Genomic DNA, 22,083 nt, shown 5'->3' with positions numbered 1-22,083 from the left:
GGTTGCCAGGAGGTCGAAGGTTCTTGTAGGTTGTAGCCAGTGCTGACCGGTGAAGCTCATTGGGAAAAAAAGCAGTAGTTTTCGGAACCAAGGACAACTGACCAGTAATGTTAATATCCGCCGAGCTTCACAGTCATGTATCTCTGGCTTATTAAGTTGTCTCCTCTCCTTCTCCCCACCCCATCTCCCCCTTCCCTCCTCTCCCCCCCCCCCCCCTCTTTTAAAGGACTTGTGACCCTTCCAGTACACTGTGCTTTCACCGTCTTAATTACAGCGCCACCCTTCCTGTTCAATGTGGTGTGTGTCTGTATCACATTGGCTTTGCACTCAGACAGCACTCCCCCTGCTTGCCCTGTCCCCTGCCTGCATAACTTGCTGGTGAAGGAAGCGGTGTGTGTGTGTGTGTGTGTGTGCGTGTTCCACTCTGACATTCGCCATTCCAGTCGCCAGTTTTTCAGCGACCTACTACGACGTGACAGTCGCCTGAAAAATCACCTAAGTGGGACAGGCCCATTAAGCCCCTTACACTTAGCCTGCGTATTCTCTCGCCCTCGCCTACAATCAACCTGTTACTGGAACAGTTCCATCTAATTTAATGTGAGATACCCTGGGACTTGTTAAATACTTGGTTACAAGATATTGTCCTGCACCTATCACCTTCACTACCCCAACTTATGACAGGTAACACACTGGCTTTGAACTGATTTTATGTTGTTTGTGGGATGTTAGCAGATTTGCCATTTATTGCCCACTACCGATTACCCTTCAAGCTGCTGGTAAGCTGCTGCCTTGAATTGTTTGTTCATTTGGTAAGTGTGCTGTGATCTGGGGAGCTCCAGGATTCTAACCCAATAACATTGAAAGATTCTGTCACAGTCTGGATAGTCTCTGACTTCATTCTCTTTCCATCCTTCCTCCCACCCTCTACCACGTACCAAAAAAAGCATCTAGTGCTTCTTGTTTAAGAAGGAACTGCAGATGCTGGAACATCGAAAGTAGACGAAAATGCTAGAGAAATTCAGCGGGTGAGGCAGCATCTATGGAGTGAAGGAAATAGGCAACGTTTCGGAAGGGTTTCGACCCAAAACGATGCCTATCTAGTGCTTCTTTGCAGTTTACTATAATTATTGTGGCTATTTATTCCAAAGTAATTAAACAGCTATGTTTCTGATTGGGAGAAGTGAGATTTGTTTTCCTTGGAAATAATGCATGTTCTTTTTTGCAGATGAACAATGAAGTTGCAATCTGTAAGCCCGTTGCTAATGTGGTGGATACAGTTGATATGATACTATGCGGTTTTATTGTGGATTCCTTGGTAAAATAAAAAAAATCCTTCCATTTTATGATGCACAGTATTTTATTTTGGTCATTTGTTTGACTGTCTTGGAATAACTGGTTTCTGTATTTTGTTTATCTGCTGCTTTTAGAATGGATTTTGGTTTAGCCTTGGGTGCTGTACAATATTTTTAATTCCAAGTATTATAATTGCTGTGAAGTTGGCCAAATTCTATCGACGGATGGATACAGAGGACGTATATGATGAGTGAGTATAAGAAGTTTGCAGAAGTAATTTCTCCATGTTATTAGTGTTCTACTTTTGTCAAATACTAGGAATTGTGAATCCATTACTAATTATTATTATTAAAAAAAAAATTCTATGCACAGCATTGATTAAAATTCATTTTCCAGATAATTGATGTATATCTTTAATTGAACGAATGAGTGCATACGATGATTGGGCAGGAGTGGGGAGGAGAATTTACTAGTTTTCGTCCATTGTATACGAAACACAATCTTTCCAAATTTTATGATTTCACAATGGATTAAACCAATTGAAACTAGATTTGTGCAGCTGTTCTCAGACAATGGTTGTTCTTATTCTATAAATTAGGTAACATAAATCAAGCATCTTTGTTCATGAACAGCTGATAATAGAGTTGCTGTTTCCTAATGCTAGGTTTGGTACTAATTTTTTTTTTCCTTGTGTTGGACAAAAGTAGTGCTTTGCAAAATAGTAATATTCTTTCACTCTCTTGTTACTCTTGAATTTCTTGCCTCTTAATAAGTAATGGAGAGTGCAAATTTGAACCTTCACTTGTTATACTAATGGTTAGAATCTAAATTCTACATATTCCTTTTCTCCTTTACAGTTCCTCTGTCTCAGGGACTTGGCATTTTACTTTGTGATAACCATTGATACCCTTTCCACTTTCAGTTCAGCTTTTTTACTTTGGGCATTCATTACTGCTTTCAGTCAGGGATCAAATGCAAGTTGGACAAATTCTGCACATTTATGACCTCTAGTTTTTGTTTGCTGAAAAGTTAAAAGCTGATGAACAGAGTTGATTTAATGCGTTGAAATGCACCCAATAAATTTATCAAATAGGACATTGTTCATGGTAAAAGTATACCTGCTGCTTTGATGTTGTCTGTTCATCTTAACATTATTCCCATTTCTATTCCTGTGTAGCATTGAGATTATCCGTATGAAAATGTAAGAATTTATTTTATATTGGTGCACCTTGAGGATTAAATTTGTTAGACTGATAGGGTAATTGTTTGTGAAAGGTTGCACTAATGGTGGCACGTAAACGTGGGAATGCAGTGGTGTATTTAAACTAATTTAAATTGCATTTAAGTGCAAAATACTTCTGAGCAAATATTCGGGAGGGGGGAAAAATTGAACAAAAATATTGCGTCATGCACTTTAATTGCATAACTTTTTTTGACTTATTTTTGCCTGCTTGAAAGATAAAGATGCATGTAAATATTAACAGCTTTTTATTAAAAATAAGTTATCTTGATGCTGTGTATTTAGGGTTAATTAGGTATTTTCCAATATAGGATAATGCTGCAGATCTGGAAATGGAACAAGTATAGCTTTGTTTTGAAATAGGTTTAGCAATGCAGACATACTTCACTTTTCATTTTATGTCATGCATTTTTTTTAAACTTGAAATCCCAAGCTTTTATTTCCTTTCCCCTGTGCATATTGTTCATCTTTTGTTGCAGTTTGGAAAATGGTAGTAATGGTTATCAAAATGAGCATTCACATGATAATCAAAGTCCAGTTTTAATAAGGTAAATGCCTTGAAGTAAATCTATGCATGCTACTATTTCCTCAGGGAATAGATTTATCTATAATCACTGCAGATGTTTCCTTGCTCGAGCTAATCACTGAAAATCCTCTTAACGTTTGCATGCTTCTTTAAAACTAACCAGCACGAATAGTGTATGTACATTTATAACTGATAATCTGCCAATTTACTATGCTCCACAGCAAATGGAATTGATTACTCAATCAAAATTTGGCATGGATATATATTAAAAAACTAAAATATTTACAGACTAATACTACTTTCATCATAAAGGACTTTTAATTCTGTAATCTCATGAAAATCTACAAAAAGCATGAGTTAAAGGTTTGCAGCACCATTGCTGATCAGTGCTAGATGGTTTACTTGCATTTGATATATATTTCTGCATGGCAGAAATGGTGGAAATTTACTTTCGGATATTAGTGCAGTAATTTCTTCACAATGCATGATCTGAAATGAAGATAAATAGGAGATTTTTTTAGGGCACATCTCAAAGCGTGTGACTTGCATTGGCTTAATGGCATCATGCATGATTTATGGAGCAGATTTTTACATGAGGCACGATCACTGTATGATCAAGTTGGTTATCACTTTGTTAATTTTTCAGTATTCCATTTGGTGTCTTTGGTAATCATACACCGGAGAGCTGCAATTTCAGATCTGTGAATTATTTTAGGCCGCAGTGCAAAAATTCAAGAGGCTTATTTTTTTACCTGCATATCTGGCGGGTAGCAGAGGATAACGAAAAAATAGTTTTGCTTGTGGTAAATTTTGGCTTTGAAATGCCTTTAGAGTTTTGTGCATGTCAGTTAGCAGGGTTGCAAACCTGGTTGCTTCTGACACGTTTTGTACATTAAAATATAACCAATTATTTCCACAGTTTAGGATAATAACAATAATGGCAAATCTTTAGATTAAGTGAAACGTACTTTGTGTTTTTTGAAACCCATTAAAAAAAAAACCATGATGTTGGTGTCTTGTTTAGACTAATTTGAGCAGAGCAAGGTTCTGAAGTTTTAGATTTAAATATTTTAGTTAACGAAAGTTACAAAACCAGGTAGCTTGAGCAAAAACACACCACTGTCAGAATTTGAAAAGTTGTATTATACTTTTAGAAGCTTTACAGGAAATAATTACCATTAGAAATAGCAAGCTAATTCCAATGTGTAAACTGGTGATAGTTCCTTCTGTATGGATAATAGTAAACCCATTTCATTGATTGAATAGTTTAATACTGTGAAAGAGTGCAGTTTGTGCGTAAACATCAAGCTCCAATCATTTTTATTATACACGAGCATGCCGGCTAATATTTTCATGAGATTTATAGTTTTTCATACACTGTGCCACCTTGATTATATTTTAAATGCTGGTCAAAGGCAAGAAAGCACTTCTCTAAACATACGATGAGATCATTTCTGCAGTAACATGTCTCAATCTAAATTCAGAAATTTATTTTGATATGGTCACTTCCATTTGAACAAAGAGCATGGTAACGAAAATTTTATTTTTAAAAGTACAATCTCAAAACAGTTGAATAAATAATTGTTTAATTATTGTAAAATACCACTTAATTACTTCTGGGTTTTTATTTTATGACAATAGCGCTCTACCATATGATACTTTGACCAGATTTCCCAGGGCTTCTGCTCCGCCAAAGCATTCTGGTTGGTGAGACACACCTGTCTTTGGGTTTGTTAAGGTACTAGATATACTACATCTTTCACTTGTATATTTTAAAAAAATATTGTGGAATAGCACAATATAGGAAGGCAAGACCAAATAACCTTTTACGTTCTCGGTGCTGTACAAACTGAAGTAGGAAGCTTAATAGCAAGCTCCCATAGATGGCAACGTGATCATGTCTAGATAATCTGTTCTTCAATGTCCATTGAAATGCAGAATAGGATTGCCAACAGTACTACATTGAAGAGGTTTCTCTGTGTCCAAAATGAAACTTGGCCATCCTGTATGATTTTAGGTACAAAAAAAACTTTTTAGTTGCCTGTGGGGCAGTGCCAAGTATTCACAGAACAGCCCAAGCAGCATGTGCAGCATCTTATTAGGTTAATGCCAAACAGAAACTACACAGTATGGTTACCAGGGTTACTTGTCTTGCATGAAGATGTGACAACAGCCAGAGATGGGAAAGCTTTGTTACATTATTATTATTATTACAACCTTATCAAGTAGGATATTTTCTTGATTACAATTCCTTGCCTCTGTTCATTCCCGCTCTAATGCTTATGTTGTCAATTTGGCTTGCTTTGGCGGTGGTTTGCCCGGGTGTTGGGTTAGGTCCAGACTGAGATGTTGGAGCCTCACTTTATGTCAAGGTAAACTGGGTGGGAGTTGGGGCTGGGAAAAGGTGGGGTTGGAGAGGATGGATAAAGGATGAGGGTTAAGAGGGGGCTTAACTTTGCTGGCATCTCTTGGCAGACCGGGTGCAGGGTTGCATTGTTGACAGTACCTGGATCATTGGTCAGGGGCCATAGGCTGAAGCAAGGGCTGGAGATGCTGCTGGCACATAATGTGAGGAGTTAGTAATGTAGCCGAGGCCCAGGGCAAGCAGTGAGCTTGCAACAATACAAACATATTCTGATCAAAAAAACGTCTTTGGTACTGGGAAATCAGAGATCACAACAGGCAAGCCTCCAGCAGATTTGGTCTTTGGGAACAGATACAACCGGATAAATTATTTCCTATAACATGCCCTTTATTCATAAAATAGTGTTGGCAATCCTAGCATTGGTGTTGCCATGGATACATGGGTTTTTGCTACACTGTTGTTACACATGATGTTATGGGGTCTTTTGTATCTTGAGAAAACTGATGGGATTATGGTTTAATATTTCATCAAAAAGATGATTTCTCTGACAATGTAAGAATCCTTCAGTGCTACATTAAGTCTTTTTTGTCTTTTTGTCTTTATTTTTGTGATTGATTATTTGGAAAGGAACTTAAAACCTCCACCGTGATTCATGGCACCAAGAGTATTATTCACTGAGCCATGATGATGACCTAATTGTTAATTTATTGTAATATTATAAACTGCAAGGTCAGTAATCAAGATTAATGTAAATTATGGAATTGTAGCTCTGTTCATCTTTAGACAAGAAATACAAGTGAGAAATGAAGATCTTCAGTCTTGGTCCCATCTCATTTAAAATGGCATTTAAAATATTTTAATATTTAAAATAAACCTTCAATTTATCTTTTTTGATACCTAAGAAATCTGTTGATCTTGGTATAAAACACATTTAGTTGCCTTTTGAGTGTAAATACTACAATTCCATAACTCTTTGTGAGGGGCGAAATATGCGGTGATGTGTAGTCATAGAATGATACAGTGTGGAAAAGGGTCCTTCGGCCCAACTTGCCCACACCGGCCAACATGACCCAGCTACACTCTTCCCACCTGCCAACGCTTGGTCCATATCCTTCCAAACCTGTCCTGTCCATGTACCTGTCTAACTGTTTCTTAAACATTGCTATAGTCCCAGCCTAACTGTTTCTTAAACGTTGCTATAGTCCCAGCCTTCTGCAGTTGTACAGAGCCCTAGTGAGACCACACCTGGAGCATTGTGTGCAGTTTTGATCCCCTAATTTGAGGAAGTACCATTCTTGCTATTGAGGGAGTGCAGCGTAGGCTTACAAGGTTAATTCCCGGGATGGCGGGACTGTCATATGCTGAGAGAATGGAGCAGCTGGGATGAGAGGGGATCTCATTGAAAAATATAAGATTGTTAAGGGCTTGGACACTCTAGAGGCAGGAAACGTGTTCCTGGTGTTAGGGGAGTCCAGAACCAGGGGCCATAGTATAAGAATAAGGAGTAAACCATTTAGAACAGAGACGAGGAAACACTTTTTCTCACAGAGAGTGGCGAGTCTGTGGAATTCTCTGCCTTAGAGGGCAGTGGAGGCAGTTTCTCTGGATGCTTTCAAGAGAGAGCTAGATAGGGCTCTTAAAAAAAATAGCTGAGCCAGGGGATATGGGGAGAAGGCAGGAACGGGGTACTGATTGGGGATGATCAGCCATGATCACATTGAATGGCGGTGCTGGCTCGAAGGGCCAAATGGCCTACTCCTGCATCTATTGTCTACTCAACCTCTCCCTATAGCTCACAGCCTCTAGTACTGGCAACATCCTCGTAAATCTTTGCTGAACCCTTTCAAGCTAAGCTTGATAATATCTTTTCTATAACATGGTGCCCAGAACAACAGAATATTCTAAATGTGGTCTCACCAACGTCTTCTACAACTGCCACATGACCTCCCAAATCTATACTCAATACTCTGACTGATGAAGGCCAATGTGCAAAAGCCTTTTTGACCACCATATCCACCTGCGGCTCGACCTTCAAGAAACCATGCTCCTGCACTCCTAGATCTCTCTGCTCTACAACACTCCCCGGAGGCCAACCATTCACTGTGTAGGTCCTGCCCTTGTTGGACGTCCCAAAATGCAACACCTCACAATTCTCTGTATTCCATCAACCATCTTCACTGTATGCAAAACCACCCACTTTTGTATCAGCAAACTTACTAATCTTGCCCTGTATGTTCTCATCCAAATCATTAATGTAGATGACAAACCGTAACGGGCCCAGCATCAAACCCTGAGGCACAGCACTAGTCACAGGCCTCCAGTCCGAGAAACAAACCTTCCACCATCACCCTCTGCTTCGTTCCCTGAAGCCAATTTGCTATCCATTCAGCTATCTCTCCCTTGTTAGATCCCATGTGATCTAACCTTCCAGAGCAGCCTACCATGTAGAACCTTGTTGAATGCCTTACTGAAATCCATGTATACAACATCTACAGCTCGGCCCCATCTACCTTTTTGGTCACGTCTTCAAAAATATTAATCACGACCTTCCACGTACAAAACCATGCTGACTGTCCCTAGTCAGCCCTTACCCATCCAAATGCCCGTATAACCTTTGGATGGGTAAGGGCTCCATCAGAATACTCTCCAGTAATTTTCCAACTAAAGATGTTAAGCTCACCGGCCTATAGTTCCCAACATATTCCCTGCGGCCCTTCTTGAAAAGAGGCACAACATTTGCCACCCTCCAGTCTTCCGGCACATCTCCTGGATTTAAGGACCACTCATAAACTTGACAATTATTATTATATCTTCTGTGAAATATAAATATCATACATTGCTGTCTATTGTCCACTCAACCTCTGTACATACACAACTCTGTGGAAAAATAGCTTTATTTCCTCCAGGAGTTTCCAGTGGATTTGGAGCATTATCTAATTTACATGTTTATTGATTGCATGCTTTTGGGAGTTCTTATCTATTAAAGAATTTTGCTCATTATTGATTCTTCTCAGTGGCTGAGTTCTTCAGTTGATATATGCTACTCCTTTCAATGTTGGGCTGTTAAAGTATTCACTATGCTATATTTGCCACGCACTGCTTTTATTTGGGGAGTTCTAAAATGTTAAACTGTGCTATTATTTCCATGATTCCACATGTATCTCATTTGATCGTACATGTGTTTTAAATTTTTCCATTTCGTATATGATCTGATGTGATATGTCAATTTCCTTGGACTCTTTGTTTTTCTACAAGATTTCATTCCCTATCTGCTTTTTCCTACTTTCCCACCATTAAGGATATTTTTGTTAAATACTCTTACCTACAAGGTGTATTTTAATTGGCTTAGCAAAGCTCCTACAATTTGTGTGGTGTTAATGTTTGAATGTTTCTATTTGCACAACATATTGCAGAAAACAAACTGCTTGAATTTGGGGGGCAATTCTGGGATACTTTTTCACCTTGTCTACTTTAGTTTAGAGACACAGCATGGAAACAGGCCTTTCAGCCCATCGAGCCTATAATCGAACAGTGATCTCCCTTTCCCAGATTATTGAATGGTTTTATAATTTGAGGATTTGTGTCTATTTAGTCATCCTGAAAAAATAAACGTTAATCTGCTTTTAGCAATTAATAAACAAATAGTTTTTCTGATGTAGAGGTAAAAGCATAGAAAAATAGATGCAGGAGTAGGCCATTCGCCCCTTCGAGCCAGCACCAATATGATCATAGCTGATCATCTAAAATCAGTATCACGTTCCTGCATTTTCCCCATATCCCTTGATTCCTTTAGCCCTAAGAGCTAAATCTAACTCTCATCATCAAAAAGCTGCTTTCTAATAAATTTCAATAACATTCCCTTTTCCTTAGTTTGTTAGCACAAAACTGCAGCAGTTATTTGCCTTCCTCTTCTGTTTTATAAAAACAGAAGAGAAAGAAAAAAAAATATTCTCGAAGAATAATTCAAAATATCGATTGTAGAAATAAGGCTTCTTTCTCCTTGTGAAGTCTCCTTTATTGCTTTCCCCCTCCATAATGTTCGACTTCCTAACAGTTTTAGTTTTTCATTCTGTCGGCTGTGGATATAATAAATTAGTGCACATCCCTTCCCACACCCCTTAAGTATTCATGCAGAATTTCAATTTAATACAGTCCTGGCATCTAATCAATTCCCAGCATTTATCATTGGAAAACAGTTGCATGCAGGTACTGCTGGTGTTTGTTTTCCTTCTTCCCATTATGACCCAAGCCCTGGGGTTACTTAAGGTCAACAAAATAGTTCCATATAAAATCATAAATAAAGCTACAGCTTTGCAAGAAGCCATTTGGTCCACTTTGTCCTTGACATTTTGAATAAAAGAGCTATCCAACCAGCCACTTGTCCTGTCCAGAGTCTATCACTCTGCAAGTTGAGGCTCTTCAAAATTATGTGCATATTGTTAACTTGGTGAACAGATACCAAACTGAAAGGATGCCCAATTCTGATTGTAAAGCTGGTACTTGGAAAGAGCTGCCTAAAGATGGGCAGGATCCATGGAGTAAGAGAGAATGAATGTGTAAAAACAAAGCCTACTTGACAGTGTGAATTAAAGAAGGCTGTCCCAACAGCAGAAAATTAAGATACGGGTTAGTTTGTTGTCATACACACCAGTGTGTAATGAAATTACTTATTTGAATGAAGCTTATAGAGAAAACAGTATAAACAAAGTAATGATAAGTACAACAATATATACAAAGATGAACAGAAAAACAGCAGAATGTTGCAAAGATTGTAACGTATTCTTTTCCAATGATAAAAATCTTGTAATGTTCCAGTAATTGAATAAGTAGGGAACATTAATGGCTGTATTTATTTACGTGTGAAAAGTTCTGGTTTACTGAATTGGATCAGGAAATGCCGCTGTACCCTCCAACAATGATTTCAATTGTTATTAATTAATTATGTTTGAAAGGAAGGGTAGTTGACTTCCCATTTAATGCCTTTGCAACAATATTTTTTTCTGAGGTTTTGAACCTTGTACAAATAATAATATTCGAGAGGAGATTTAAAAAAATAAATAAAAATATTTCATTTAAAATGAACAGCCAGGAGTTGCCTGAGACAGAAACAATGCATAAAACTTCATTTTGTCTTAAAACAGAATGATTCTCTAAAAGCTGGGTTGAAACCCTTCTGTGTGGCTTAGTCTGTAGATTCCTTTTCGTTGTAAAGTGCTTTGGCTTTGCTTTAATTTCAGACCTGTGAAACCTTGTGTCGTATAAAGCTGTGCAGTTTGTTGCATTCAGATCTGTTCTAGTAATAAAAATGTTTGACTTTGCTCAAATTTAATATTTTATATTGCTTAAATGTCAATGGTGATAAATATGTAGAAATGTTAATGGGTCAAAAATAATTTGACCAATAATATGTTAGAATTTAACAAATGACATTCATATGAAATGTTTTCACTACTAAATAGATAAGATATTTTAAACAAATAAATAGTTACAATGCAGCCATTGATTAGTTGTATTAAGTTTAACCTTATTTCTTTCTGGCATTGTAGCAGTATAATGGAATACTGGTAGATGAACAGGGCAGCTTCTTGGAGGTATGTTTCTTAACCACCATCTTAATTATTTTGTTCTGTGTAGAATTACATTTCTTTCAAAGCCTGAATGTAAAATTGAGATGAATGTGATCAACATGAGTCATTTAGTTTCTGATTAATTTTTGGTGTGCAAATTGAATTTCTAATGTTTAATGCAACTAGATATGTTAATGAAATGCTAAGCTAAAAGGAAACTTTCTGTATAGTTCTCGGCAATGAATTGTGAAACCTATTTGTGTTGTAAGACATTCAGAAGAAAATATTTCTTGATATTCACCAGAATTTTTCACTTTCTATCCAGTTTCCTTCCTTTTTGCTTCTCAAATTCAATGTGTCCTTTTGTTTCATTCTTTGTCCCTCATCAATGTGGTTTCTGATCCCACCATTAGTTCCCTGAACACATCTATGCTACGTGATGTGCTGGAACTGGGATAAAAGACCTCCCAGCAGCCACAGCCATCTTCCTTTGTACACGGTACAACTTAGACCATTGGCATGTTTTCCCTTTGATGTCCATTGACAATTTCTGCTAGGGCTCCCTACAACCTAATTTGGTTAAATTCTGCCTTGCAGTTGAGGTCAATCACCGCTGCCTGCCCTGTGGAATTTATCTACTCTGAACTTTGAGATTAAGGCAGTTAAGTACCCAGAGGTCCTCGTGAAAACGAAAGTTATTGATGAGCTGGTATTGGAGTACGAGGTACACTTGATGGCAATATTAATGCTACCTTCGGTCTGATTGCGAGTTGAGGCAGCAATTGGTTGAATTGGATCTGTCCTTTTTGTGACGAGGACATACGTGGGGAGTTTACGGTATTATTTAGTAGCTACCACTGATGTAACTGCACTGTAACAGCTTGGCCAGAAATGCAGGTAGTTTTGAAGCGCGGGTCTTTAGTACAATAAGATAGACACAAAATGCTGAGCTCAGAGGGACAGGCAGTATCTCTGGAGAGAAAGAATAGGTGATGTTTCGGGTCGAGACCCTTCTTCAGACTGAAAGTAATGGGAGATATAGACTATGATGTGGAGAGATATAGAACAATATAATGGAGATTGAGTTCGGGGATATGGCCTGTATACGCCTGGAACAGGGATTGTTCAATGTACCCTACAAAGGCAGACATAGCTGGGGCCCATGCGGGTGCCCATAGCTACTTTGATTTGGAGGAAATGATACAAGATACAAAGAATTTATTAGCCAAGTATGTAAGAACATACAAGGAATTTGATTTGCCATACAGTCATACCAAAAAAAGAAGCACGACACACAACTACATAAAAATCAACATCAACATCCACCACAGTGCACTGTGATGGAAGGCAATAACGTATTATCTTCTTTCCTCCTGATCTCATGCAGTTGGGGCGACCGAAGCTCTTGCTGCCGGCAATCGAAGCTCCTGCGATCAGGCGGTCGAAGCTCATGCGGTTGGAGCTCCCGAAGCTGATCCCTGACAAAGGGACTGCGAGCTCCACGATGTTAAGTCTGCAGGCCCCTGCAGTTTTGAGCTCCAGAAGTCGATCCCCAGCAAGAGGCCGTCAGCTCCACGGTTAGGCCGCAGTGCAGACGGAGATATGATATGAAAAAAGTTGCATCCCCGACGAGGAAAGAGATTTTTTTAAAGTTTCCCCCACCCTGCTTCGCGTCCCCCACATATTACAAAACTAAAGATACACTGAAACATACATTAAACAACAAACTAAAAACAACAAAAAAAAAAGGACAAGACAGACTCAGCAAGGCTGCCATCGTACGGCGCCATCCGAGATGCCCTCATTCTTTAGGGACAAATCAATGAAGTTGTTAAAGGTGAGGACCAGCTATTCCAGCAATCCCTGTTCTAGGCCGAGTAAAGTGTTAGTAGAAGGAAATTGACTGGTTCTGCAGTCGAGGAAGAAACTTAGGGCTTTAAGGCCTTCCTGGTGGGGGTGGTGATAAGGAGTGACTGAATGTCCATAGTAAAGATGAGGGAGTGGGGCTGGAAAGTGGAAGTCATTAAAGAGATGGAGGGTGTGTGAGGTATCTTGGACATAGGTCGGGAGAGATTGGACCAAGGAGGATAGGATGGAGTCGAGGTACGTGGAAATTATTTCCTTGGGACACGAGCAGGCAGAAACAATGGGTCTGCCAGGGCAGTTCTGTTTATAGATTTTGGGGAGAACGTAAAACCGGGCCGTGCAGACCACGGGAACGGTAAGGTTAGAGGCCTGGTTTCTGTTTTAACCCGTCTGGAGGTCCGGTTTTAACCTGTTTCTGATTAAGCACAGGATTGGAAAATTGGGACCAAACTGAGCAAAGGTTAACCTTTAAAATATAGAAACAAGGAACTGTGTATGCTGAATTACCAAGAAAAGAGACAAAATGCTGGAGTAACACAGCAGGTCAGGCAACATCCCTGGAGAACATGGATAGGTGACATTTTGGGTCGGGACCCTTCTTCAGAGCATTTGTTTAGAAATTATATGGGTCTGATGCAGTCATGTAGTGCAGAAACGAGTCCTTTGGCCCACCCAACCTGCACTGACCATTGAGTGCACATTTACACTACTGATCCAATTTTTAAAATCTCCCTACATTCCCATCTGTAGATGGTTTATGCATGCAACCAATCATATAGCTACCTCAGCGCCTACTGATCTACTTAACCTCAGGAACATTGCCAGAGACACAACCCTGGGATCGCCAGCCCAGCGGTTAATGTCCAGAACGACGCGACCACCAATTCCGATTGCTCAACACATGCTGCTACCTCATGTACGGGAGCCTGCCTCCATCCAGTCGCACATTCAGGTGAAGCACGATATCCAGAAACTGTCCCACGACAGGTCATGCAAACCGCTCGTGCCCCTGCTGCCAGGACAGGTCGTTCGCCTACAAACTGCAAGTGGATATTCCCGTCTGGCCACCGTTGTTGGAACAGCGGCCTCGATCTTACCTTGTGGACTATGAGGGGACTGTTTACCGCAGGAGCCGTCAGCATCTGCTTGCTGTACAGGAGCCCCATCCGCCGCCAGCTGGACCCTACGCTCCACCACTCCAGTTACCGCCGTCCGCTGCTGATCCCGTGACCGGCTCCAGCATGCCCGATACCCCTCGCATGTTCCGTTCTCCTCCGCGTGGCACGGCTATATCTGACTGCAGATTCACCCCTCCTGCATGCTTGACCCCTACCTGCCACCTTCTGTCCCCCCCATTGGCTTTCTCGCCTTCGGGTTCGCCGCCGTCCTCGGGTCTTTCTGATGAAGAGGGGGAAGGTTTGGTCCGTACGCGTTCGGGCCGCGTCAGTAGGCCGCCTGTTAGGTATGGCGATTTTGTCTAATTTCGTTTAACTTTGTTTAATTTTGCTGGCATGGATACATACCATGTTTAATCTTCTAAGGGGAAGGATGTAGATGGTTTATGCATGCAACCAATCATATAGCTACCTCAGCACCACTAATCCCGCCTTAGGTATCATTTATAATAACACCCACTTCTCCCTCTGCGCAGTTCAGTAGCAGACGAGTCAGTCACTACTTATGTGTTGTTTAAGTCTGAGTATGTATTAAAGATTATTTCAAAGTCACACGTGTGTAATGTCTCATTTACACCATCAACTCCTTCATAATGGATATTTTGCAACTGTCTTCACAGATAGGGATGATGCTATTGCTATAGTTAAGTATGGCAAGGGTGAAATACAATATAAGATAAACACAATAAAAGAGCAAGTGTTAAAGGCTTAAAGTTTACACCCCAACGGTATGAACATTGACCTCCAATTTCATGTAGTCCTTGCCTTCTCCCTCCTTCCCCTCCCCTTCCCAGCTCTCCCCCAAGCCTACTGTCTCCTTTCTTTCCCCGCCCCCCGACATCAGTCTGAAGAAGGGTCTCGACCCGAAAAGTTGCCTATTCCTTCTCTCCATAGATGCTGCTTCACCCGCTGAGTTTCTCCAGCATTTTTGTCTACCTTGGTGTTAAAGGCTTGTACTCTTTTGAAATGGGTAAATTGTCAAGTTTGGATGGAATAAATCTTGGGTTGTCAAAAGAAGGAAATTGCAGATTGTTCCACTATCCCCTCTGCACCGTTCATGCAGTCAGGAAGCTGCAGGGTTGCTTACATTGTTGCCTTGTTTGGTAGGAAGAAAATAAAATAATTAATTACGGGCCACTTACCCAGGCTATAGACAATTATTGGAATCTCATGTTTAACAAAAAAACAAGCTTTAATTTAGCAAGGCATACATCAACATCGATTATCATGGGCTGCCAACATGGGGTTGTGAAGGGAATTTGTCCTTTAAGGCCGTAATGTAGGTTGATGAGGATTGTGTAAGATGGTGAGTTGAGTTGGTAAGATGTCTGTATGTAGCAATGCTAATAACTATTCGGTTCCACTTAAAATGTGCATTTTGTGTACACTTTAGTCACAGCGCACTGAAAGTTTAGAATGTCATGGAAATTAAATGAATTACCTGGCCCTGGATGTGAAGCTCGTAGCTGATTGTTGAAGCTGCATTCGTGCAGGGAAATGTAAAATATTCCTTTGTATTCCCGCCTTGTGCTTTGTTGGTGGTGGCTTTTCATAAACAGGAGGATGGCCATTAATCACAATATCCAGCTCCAGATGTGCTGTGGTAACACTATTTATACGTGCAGTTTCAACTGTCAGTTATGACTTGTGACACCCCAGGTAGTTGTTGATTTGGCCTTGATGATATACTTGAATGCCACGCGCAGGAGGTTCAACCCTTCAATTTTGGACATGGTCATTACTTGGCACATGTGTAAAGTGCATATTTTGTAAGGCCATGCCTCAATTTTCCCTCCGTCTTCCTGTATGCAGTCAGACTGTTTAATTTTCTGATGAGATTTGAATGGAATTAAAGATTCTGCTTTCAATAGTAGGCATGCATTGATCCGAAATTATGATAAAAGGAAAGCTTTAAGGAAGAAGGTTGAGTCTATAAATTTGAAACTGCTTGTGTATTTATTAAGACATTAGCTATTTATAATATGTTTAAGAAAGAACTGCAGATGCTGGAAAAATCGAAGCTAGACAAAAATGCTGGAGAAACTCAGCGGGTGAGGCAGCATCAATGGAGCGAAGGAATGGGTGACATTTATTCCTTCGCTCCATAGATGCCGCTTCATCCGCTGAGTTTCTCCAGCATTTTTGTCTACTAGCTATTTATAATACTTCAGTTTATTCCATCTGTGAGTAAGTAATTTGTATAAATTAAAGTTGTAACATATTCAATACTGGAGTACGGAGGACAATCTTTCTAGAGAAGTAACTGCAGCTTTTCAATGAACAGTATACAAGAAATTAATTTATACTCGAACATATTTTGATTATAGCCTGATTTCACTTCATTGTTTTATTTGTCACCAATAGGAGAAACTTCACCAGTTTATGGGTGCAACAACAGCTTCACAGAAGGCCTTCAAATGATTTCAGCCTCGTCATAGTCAATATGCACCTTATTAACCACGTGTTAAGATATATTGGGAATAAACAATTGAAGTTACAGTGTACTTACAAAAAAAATGCCTTGGTCTATGGTCAAATGGTATCAACGTAACTACAAGTCTTGCTCAGTGATTGATTGAAAGATAATCGGGTACTATTTTTCCATTTCACAGAGTATTTTATATAATTTTCAATTTACGACTCCACAACAACTGGTGTTTCAGTCGAATCTTTTCCTTATTGGCTTGTAACTTGTTACTTTAGCACTTTTACTAACATTTTTGTTACATTTGTTCATGTATAATTTAAACTCTGAGCAGTTTAAAACAGATTTTGGATAACTCAAGCTGAGTGAAATTGCGTTTTGTAATTTTGAAGGTAGATTGTTTTCTATACGTAAACTGTGGATTGGGTAAAATATTTTACGTGAAACAAGTTTAGAAGTGTTAATGCAATAATACACTAAAATTGGATTTGTGCTGTTGTGTTATATGGACGGCTGTTCAAACTAATGAAGAGATTTATTTTATGTGAAAAGTAGTTTATGAATCCTTTTGTTAAATACATTGAAAACCACTCTTCAAAAGCCTGTAGTAAACTATTATAGAAGAAATTAAGAAAACTTCTGATTGGGACTTCAACTGTTTTCTTTGAAAATATTAATACCACTGTAGAGTATTTCGGTGAAATTGGTTAGAACATTAAGTTAACATGAGGCTGCCTGAACCTACCAAACATGCGCAACAATTTAAAGGATACAGTATTCAAAGTATTTAAATGAGTTTATCTCTGTTATTGTGTAGTTCAGTTGCTTCATTGTTGGGTAGAATGTGCAAATACTGTACACTTTAATTATAACTTTTTTTAGAATTTGTAAATAATGTCCAAAGTTGTAGATTTATGGGATTTCCTCTATTTTGAATATTCAATAAAATATCTTGGATATTGGTGTTTTTTTCTATGCTCCGAACAAAAGACGCAGACATGACATGAAAATGCCTTTTGTCGACTATGCATACACTCGACATTACACCACAATAACTCACAATTGGATCTCAAGTAACAAACTGAAAAAATTATATTTTAGTATTGTAAATTTGCTGTTATTATTTCTCTACCTGCCAATCCACCATGACGCCTAAATGAGTTCAGCTGTACATGATCTTGGGATTCCATCTTTCTGCTTTCTGTTCTTTGATTTACATACTGGAAGTTATCTAATAAGAGCCATTGCTGTTCTTCAATCAAGTTTCCATCTGGTGAGGAAGTCTTTGGGGAGGTTAGAACAATGTGTCTTTGGGTGTAAACTTGTGCTGTGCCACTTTGGGTGGCCTTCACTGGTATTTCCTTTCACTCTGTTGCTCAAGGTTTTGCAAGAGTTTATGACCTTTGCTTTTCTATCATTTGAGTGTGGTTGTGGTAATTTACCATGCATGTGTTAATAACCTAGTTTGTTGAGTGGGCACAATTGTTTGTCTTTGCCCTTCAGGCCTGAACTTCAATTTGTTTTGGCTACTCCCTGAATTATACCTTTGTGACATATTTTGGTTAACACCTAACATCGCTTTGCTGCACCATTGAAGATAGCAAAGACACCAAGCTTTCAGGATGCTTCTGAATTATCCTGGCATTAAGACAAATTCAATGTCTGTTAATATTGATAATCTAAAATAAAATAATTAAATCTGAATCACTAAAGCATTTAAATATTTTAAAATATGAATGTTGGGGCAAGATATTTTTATGTATTGTTATTTGTGCTGTTCTTTCTCGCAGTGATAATGCCTTCAATAACTAAATTGGTGAAGTATACATAGTCGCGTTTATGCGGATGGACTTTATGTGGAGTACAATTTTAGTTTTAAGATTTGGCAGATAGAACCTGTCAACAATTTGCAACTTGCACTCTTAACCCCATTCTCCTGCCTTCTGCCTGTAACCTTAACCCTAATGAATCAAGAATCTACCAATCTCCATTGTAAATCTCTGCTCATTGGAGATAGGAATGGAAGTAGGTCTTCTGATCCTTTGAGTCTGTTCTGCCCTACGTTGAGAACACTGCTGATCTCCCTCATGTCATCTTCAAGAACTATCTTCACATTCCTTGGTGTCCACAAATCTTTTGATCTGTGTTTTCAATGAGCTGAGCTTCCATAGCTCAGATATCAAATCTCAACGGTTTACCATCTGGATGAAGAAGATTCTCATGATCACAGCCCCAAATGGTCTATCCCTTGTTTTAAAACTCTCTTCGATCATATACCACTCTGTCCAGGGAAGGACTTTAGCCTGTTCCTGAGATGTCAATGTCTTGTGATGTAAAAAAAAAAAACTCTCAATAATACCATTGCAATTTACTCCTTTCATGATGATCCTGCCATCCCTGGAATCAGGCTAATGAATCTTAACTACATTCCTTCTATGGTAAGTACATCCTTCTGTAGTTGAGAATAAAACTACCACAGGCTGTTCCACACAGGCCTTTTGCAAATGCAATAAGAATCATTGCTGTATTCCTATTAATCATTTTCAAATGTTCTATAGACTCTGGATCAGTTATTGTGAACTGGAGGGTAGCTAATGTAACTCCACTTTTTAAGAAAGGAGGGAGAGAGAAGAACGGGGAATTATAGACCAGTTAGCCATACATGGGGAAGATGCTCGAGTCGTTTATTAAAGATGTAATAGCAGCCCATTTTGAAAGCAGTGACAGGATCGATCAAAGTCAGAATGGATTTATGAAGGGGAATCATACTTGACTAATTTTCTGGAATTTTCTGAGGATGTAACAAGTAGAATGGATAAGGGAGAGCCAGTGGATGTGGTGTATCTGGACTTTCAAGAAGCCTTTGACAAGATCTCACACGAGATTTGTGTACAAAATTGGAACACATGGTATAAGGGGGTGGGGTATTGACATGGATAGAGAATTGGTTGGCAGAGAGAAAGCAAAGAGTAGGAATTAACTGGTTCTTTTCAGAACGGCAGGCAGTGACTAGTGGGGTGCCGCAAGGCTCAGTGCTGGGACCCCACTTCTTTACAATATATATCAACGATTTAGACGAGGGAATTAAATGTAACATCTCCAAATTTGCGGATGACACAAAGCTGGGTGGCAGTGTGAACTGCGAGGATGATGCTATGGATAGGTTGGGTGAGCGGGAAGATGCATGGTATAAATGTGAGGTTATCCACTTTGGTGGAAAGAACAGGAAGGCAGATTATTATCTGAATGGTGTCAGATTAGTAAAAGGGGAGGTGCAACGAGACCTGGGTGTACTTGTTCATCAGTCACTGAAAGTAAGCATGTAGGTACAGCAGGTGGTGAAGAAAGCTAATGGCATGTTCGCCTTCATTGCGAGAGGATTTGAGTTTAGGAGCAAGGAGGTCCTACTGCTGTTGTACAGGGCCCTGGTGAGACCGCACCTGGAGTATTGTGTGCAATTTTGGTCTCCTAATTTGAAGACGGTCATTCTTGCTAGTGAGGGAGTGCAGTGAAGGTTCACTAAGTTAATTCCCGGGATGGCGGGACTGATATATGATGAAGGAATGGGTCGACTATTCACTGGAATTTAGGATGAGAGGATATCTTATAGAAGCATATAAAATTCTTAAAGGATTGGACAAGCTAGATACGGAAAAAATGTTCCCGATGTTGGGGAGTCAAGAACCAGGGGTCACAGATTAAGAATAAGTGGTATGTTTAAGAAAGAAGTGCAGATGCTGGATAAAATCGAAGGTAGACAAAAATGCTGGAGAAACTCAGCGGGTGAGGCAGCATCTAAGGAGCGAAGGAATAGGTGACGTTTCGGGTCGAGACCCTTGTCATTTAGGACTGAGATGAGGAAAACCCTTTTCACCCAGAGAATTGTGAATCTGGAATTCTCGGCCAATTCACTGGATTCACTGTTTTCAAGAGTTAGATTTAGCTCTTGGGGCTAAAGGAATCAATGGAAAGCAGGAATGGGGAACTGATTTAGGTGATCAGCCATGATCATATTGAATGGCGGTGCTGGCTCGAAGGGCCGAATGGCCTAATCCTCCACCTATTTTCCCTGTCTTTTTATGGGTCTAATGGATAACGTGCCATTTAGTCTTCTAATCTCTCACTGCAACTTCATGTTGTCTTCAACTTGTGTACAAGCACTTCGAGGTCCTTTTGAACATCAACATTTAATGAATTTTGCCATTCAACGTTGCTTTCCCTGTTATATACACCTGAGTGGAAACCTTAATATTTTTCCATATCAGCTAAATTCTCACAGTTGTTTAGCTTATTTGTATCCCTTGCAGACTCTATACTCCCTAATGTCACCTAGTTCAGAATAGGGTGATTTCACGAAAGGTCACTGGAGCGTAGATCCGCACCCACGTGACCGCAAAATTTAACTGGGGGACAAGCGTCACTTCCGGTACGTTAGTGAATGGGAAAACACGCACTTTCACACCCGTTAAAAACATCGAAAATGGCCAGTTTTTGAGCTGCAATTTACTGTACCAGTCGGGGTGACCGTGAGGCACAGCTACCTAAATTTACAGTCAAAATAAAAGATAGAAACTAAGGTAAATTCAAGAGGGAGCTGAAGGTGCAAAAACAGCGGAAGTTGTTAGCGGACATTTGTCGTGGAGATTTAAAGATATCGGGAATTATCGCGTTTGCTCGCTGCATTTCATCAAAAGTAAGGCATTATTGGCTTTGTTATCTTTATTCATTTGTTAGATGAAAAGTTTTAAAAGTGAAAAGTCCGTCAGTAAAATTGCAAAATCGCCCATGGTTCTCAGGTGGGTTTTAACATGCAAAATGAAAACGCTTCTGAAGCTCCATTTACCATTTAAATAATCGTTCAAAGTTCAACATCAACTTGCAGAGCTATAGATGCTTGAGCTGCGACCAAATCTGCTTTAATACTCTCTTCTTGTTGCACGTGCATGGCGTTCTTGTGCACATTGTCTATCCTGCTCACAGTGGGTGCCCAATCAGGATTGGTGACATCATTCCATGCTGCAGGCTTGTCTGTTATTAGATGATAAATAAATAAGTAGTTTGGGTGATTGTGCAGGCTTTAAACAAGAAACATTGAGAAATATATTTTGGCAAATAAAAAAATCTCCTGATTTTGTCCAACTAACAGCTGACAATTATCCCATTCCTTAGCTAGCATCTGAGTAAAATTTATTTCCAAACGCATTGAGAGTTTACGATTATTTAAATGGTAAATGGAGCTTCAGAAGCTTTTTCATTTTTGCATGTTAAAACCCACCTGAGAACAATGGGCGATTTTGCAATTTTACTGAAGGATTTCTAACTTTTAATACTTTTCATCTAACAAATGAATAAAGATAACAAAGCCAATAATGCCTTACTTTTGATGAAATGCAGCGAGCAAACGCGATAATTCCCGATATTTTGGATCTTTAAATCTCCACGACAAATGTCCGCTAACAACTTCCGCTGTTTTTGCACCTTCAGCTCCCTCTTGAATTTACCTTAGTTTCTATCTTTTATTTTGACTGTAAATTTAGGTAGCTGTGCCTCACGGTCACCCCGACTGGTACAGTAAATTGCAGCTCAAAAACTGGCCGTTTTCGATGTTTTTAACGGGTGTGAAAGT

The 22,083-nt window shown here is 39.4% G+C and overlaps 1 protein-coding gene across 7 annotated transcripts in view; it reads left to right on the top strand.

The window, feature by feature from the left end:
• prom1 (prominin 1) overlaps window positions 1-17,419 on the top strand; it is a 124,700-nt gene extending 107,281 nt beyond the window's left edge. For 3 of the 7 annotated variants that reach the window (XM_033025806.1, XM_033025789.1, XM_033025778.1), the window contains 7 exons: window positions 1,226-1,315; window positions 1,428-1,543; window positions 2,471-2,494; window positions 3,013-3,081; window positions 4,701-4,797; window positions 10,971-11,015; window positions 16,397-17,419. In XM_033025806.1, the coding sequence (XP_032881697.1) occupies window positions 1,226-1,315; window positions 1,428-1,543; window positions 2,471-2,494; window positions 3,013-3,081; window positions 4,701-4,770 (369 nt within the window). In that variant the 3' untranslated portion in view covers window positions 4,771-4,797; window positions 10,971-11,015; window positions 16,397-17,419. The remainder of the gene's footprint in view (window positions 1-1,225; window positions 1,316-1,427; window positions 1,544-2,470; window positions 2,495-3,012; window positions 3,082-4,700; window positions 4,798-10,970; window positions 11,016-16,396) is intronic. The other 4 variants (XM_033025833.1, XM_033025816.1, XM_033025798.1 and 1 more) reach the window with 3 other exon arrangements.
• Window positions 17,420-22,083: the final 4,664 nt, after the last annotated feature.

This window comes from Amblyraja radiata, chromosome 1 (assembly GCF_010909765.2).
Source record: "Amblyraja radiata isolate CabotCenter1 chromosome 1, sAmbRad1.1.pri, whole genome shotgun sequence".
Classification (NCBI taxonomy): Eukaryota; Metazoa; Chordata; class Chondrichthyes; order Rajiformes; family Rajidae; genus Amblyraja; species Amblyraja radiata.
This window is presented reverse-complemented; position numbering and strand designations above follow the sequence as displayed.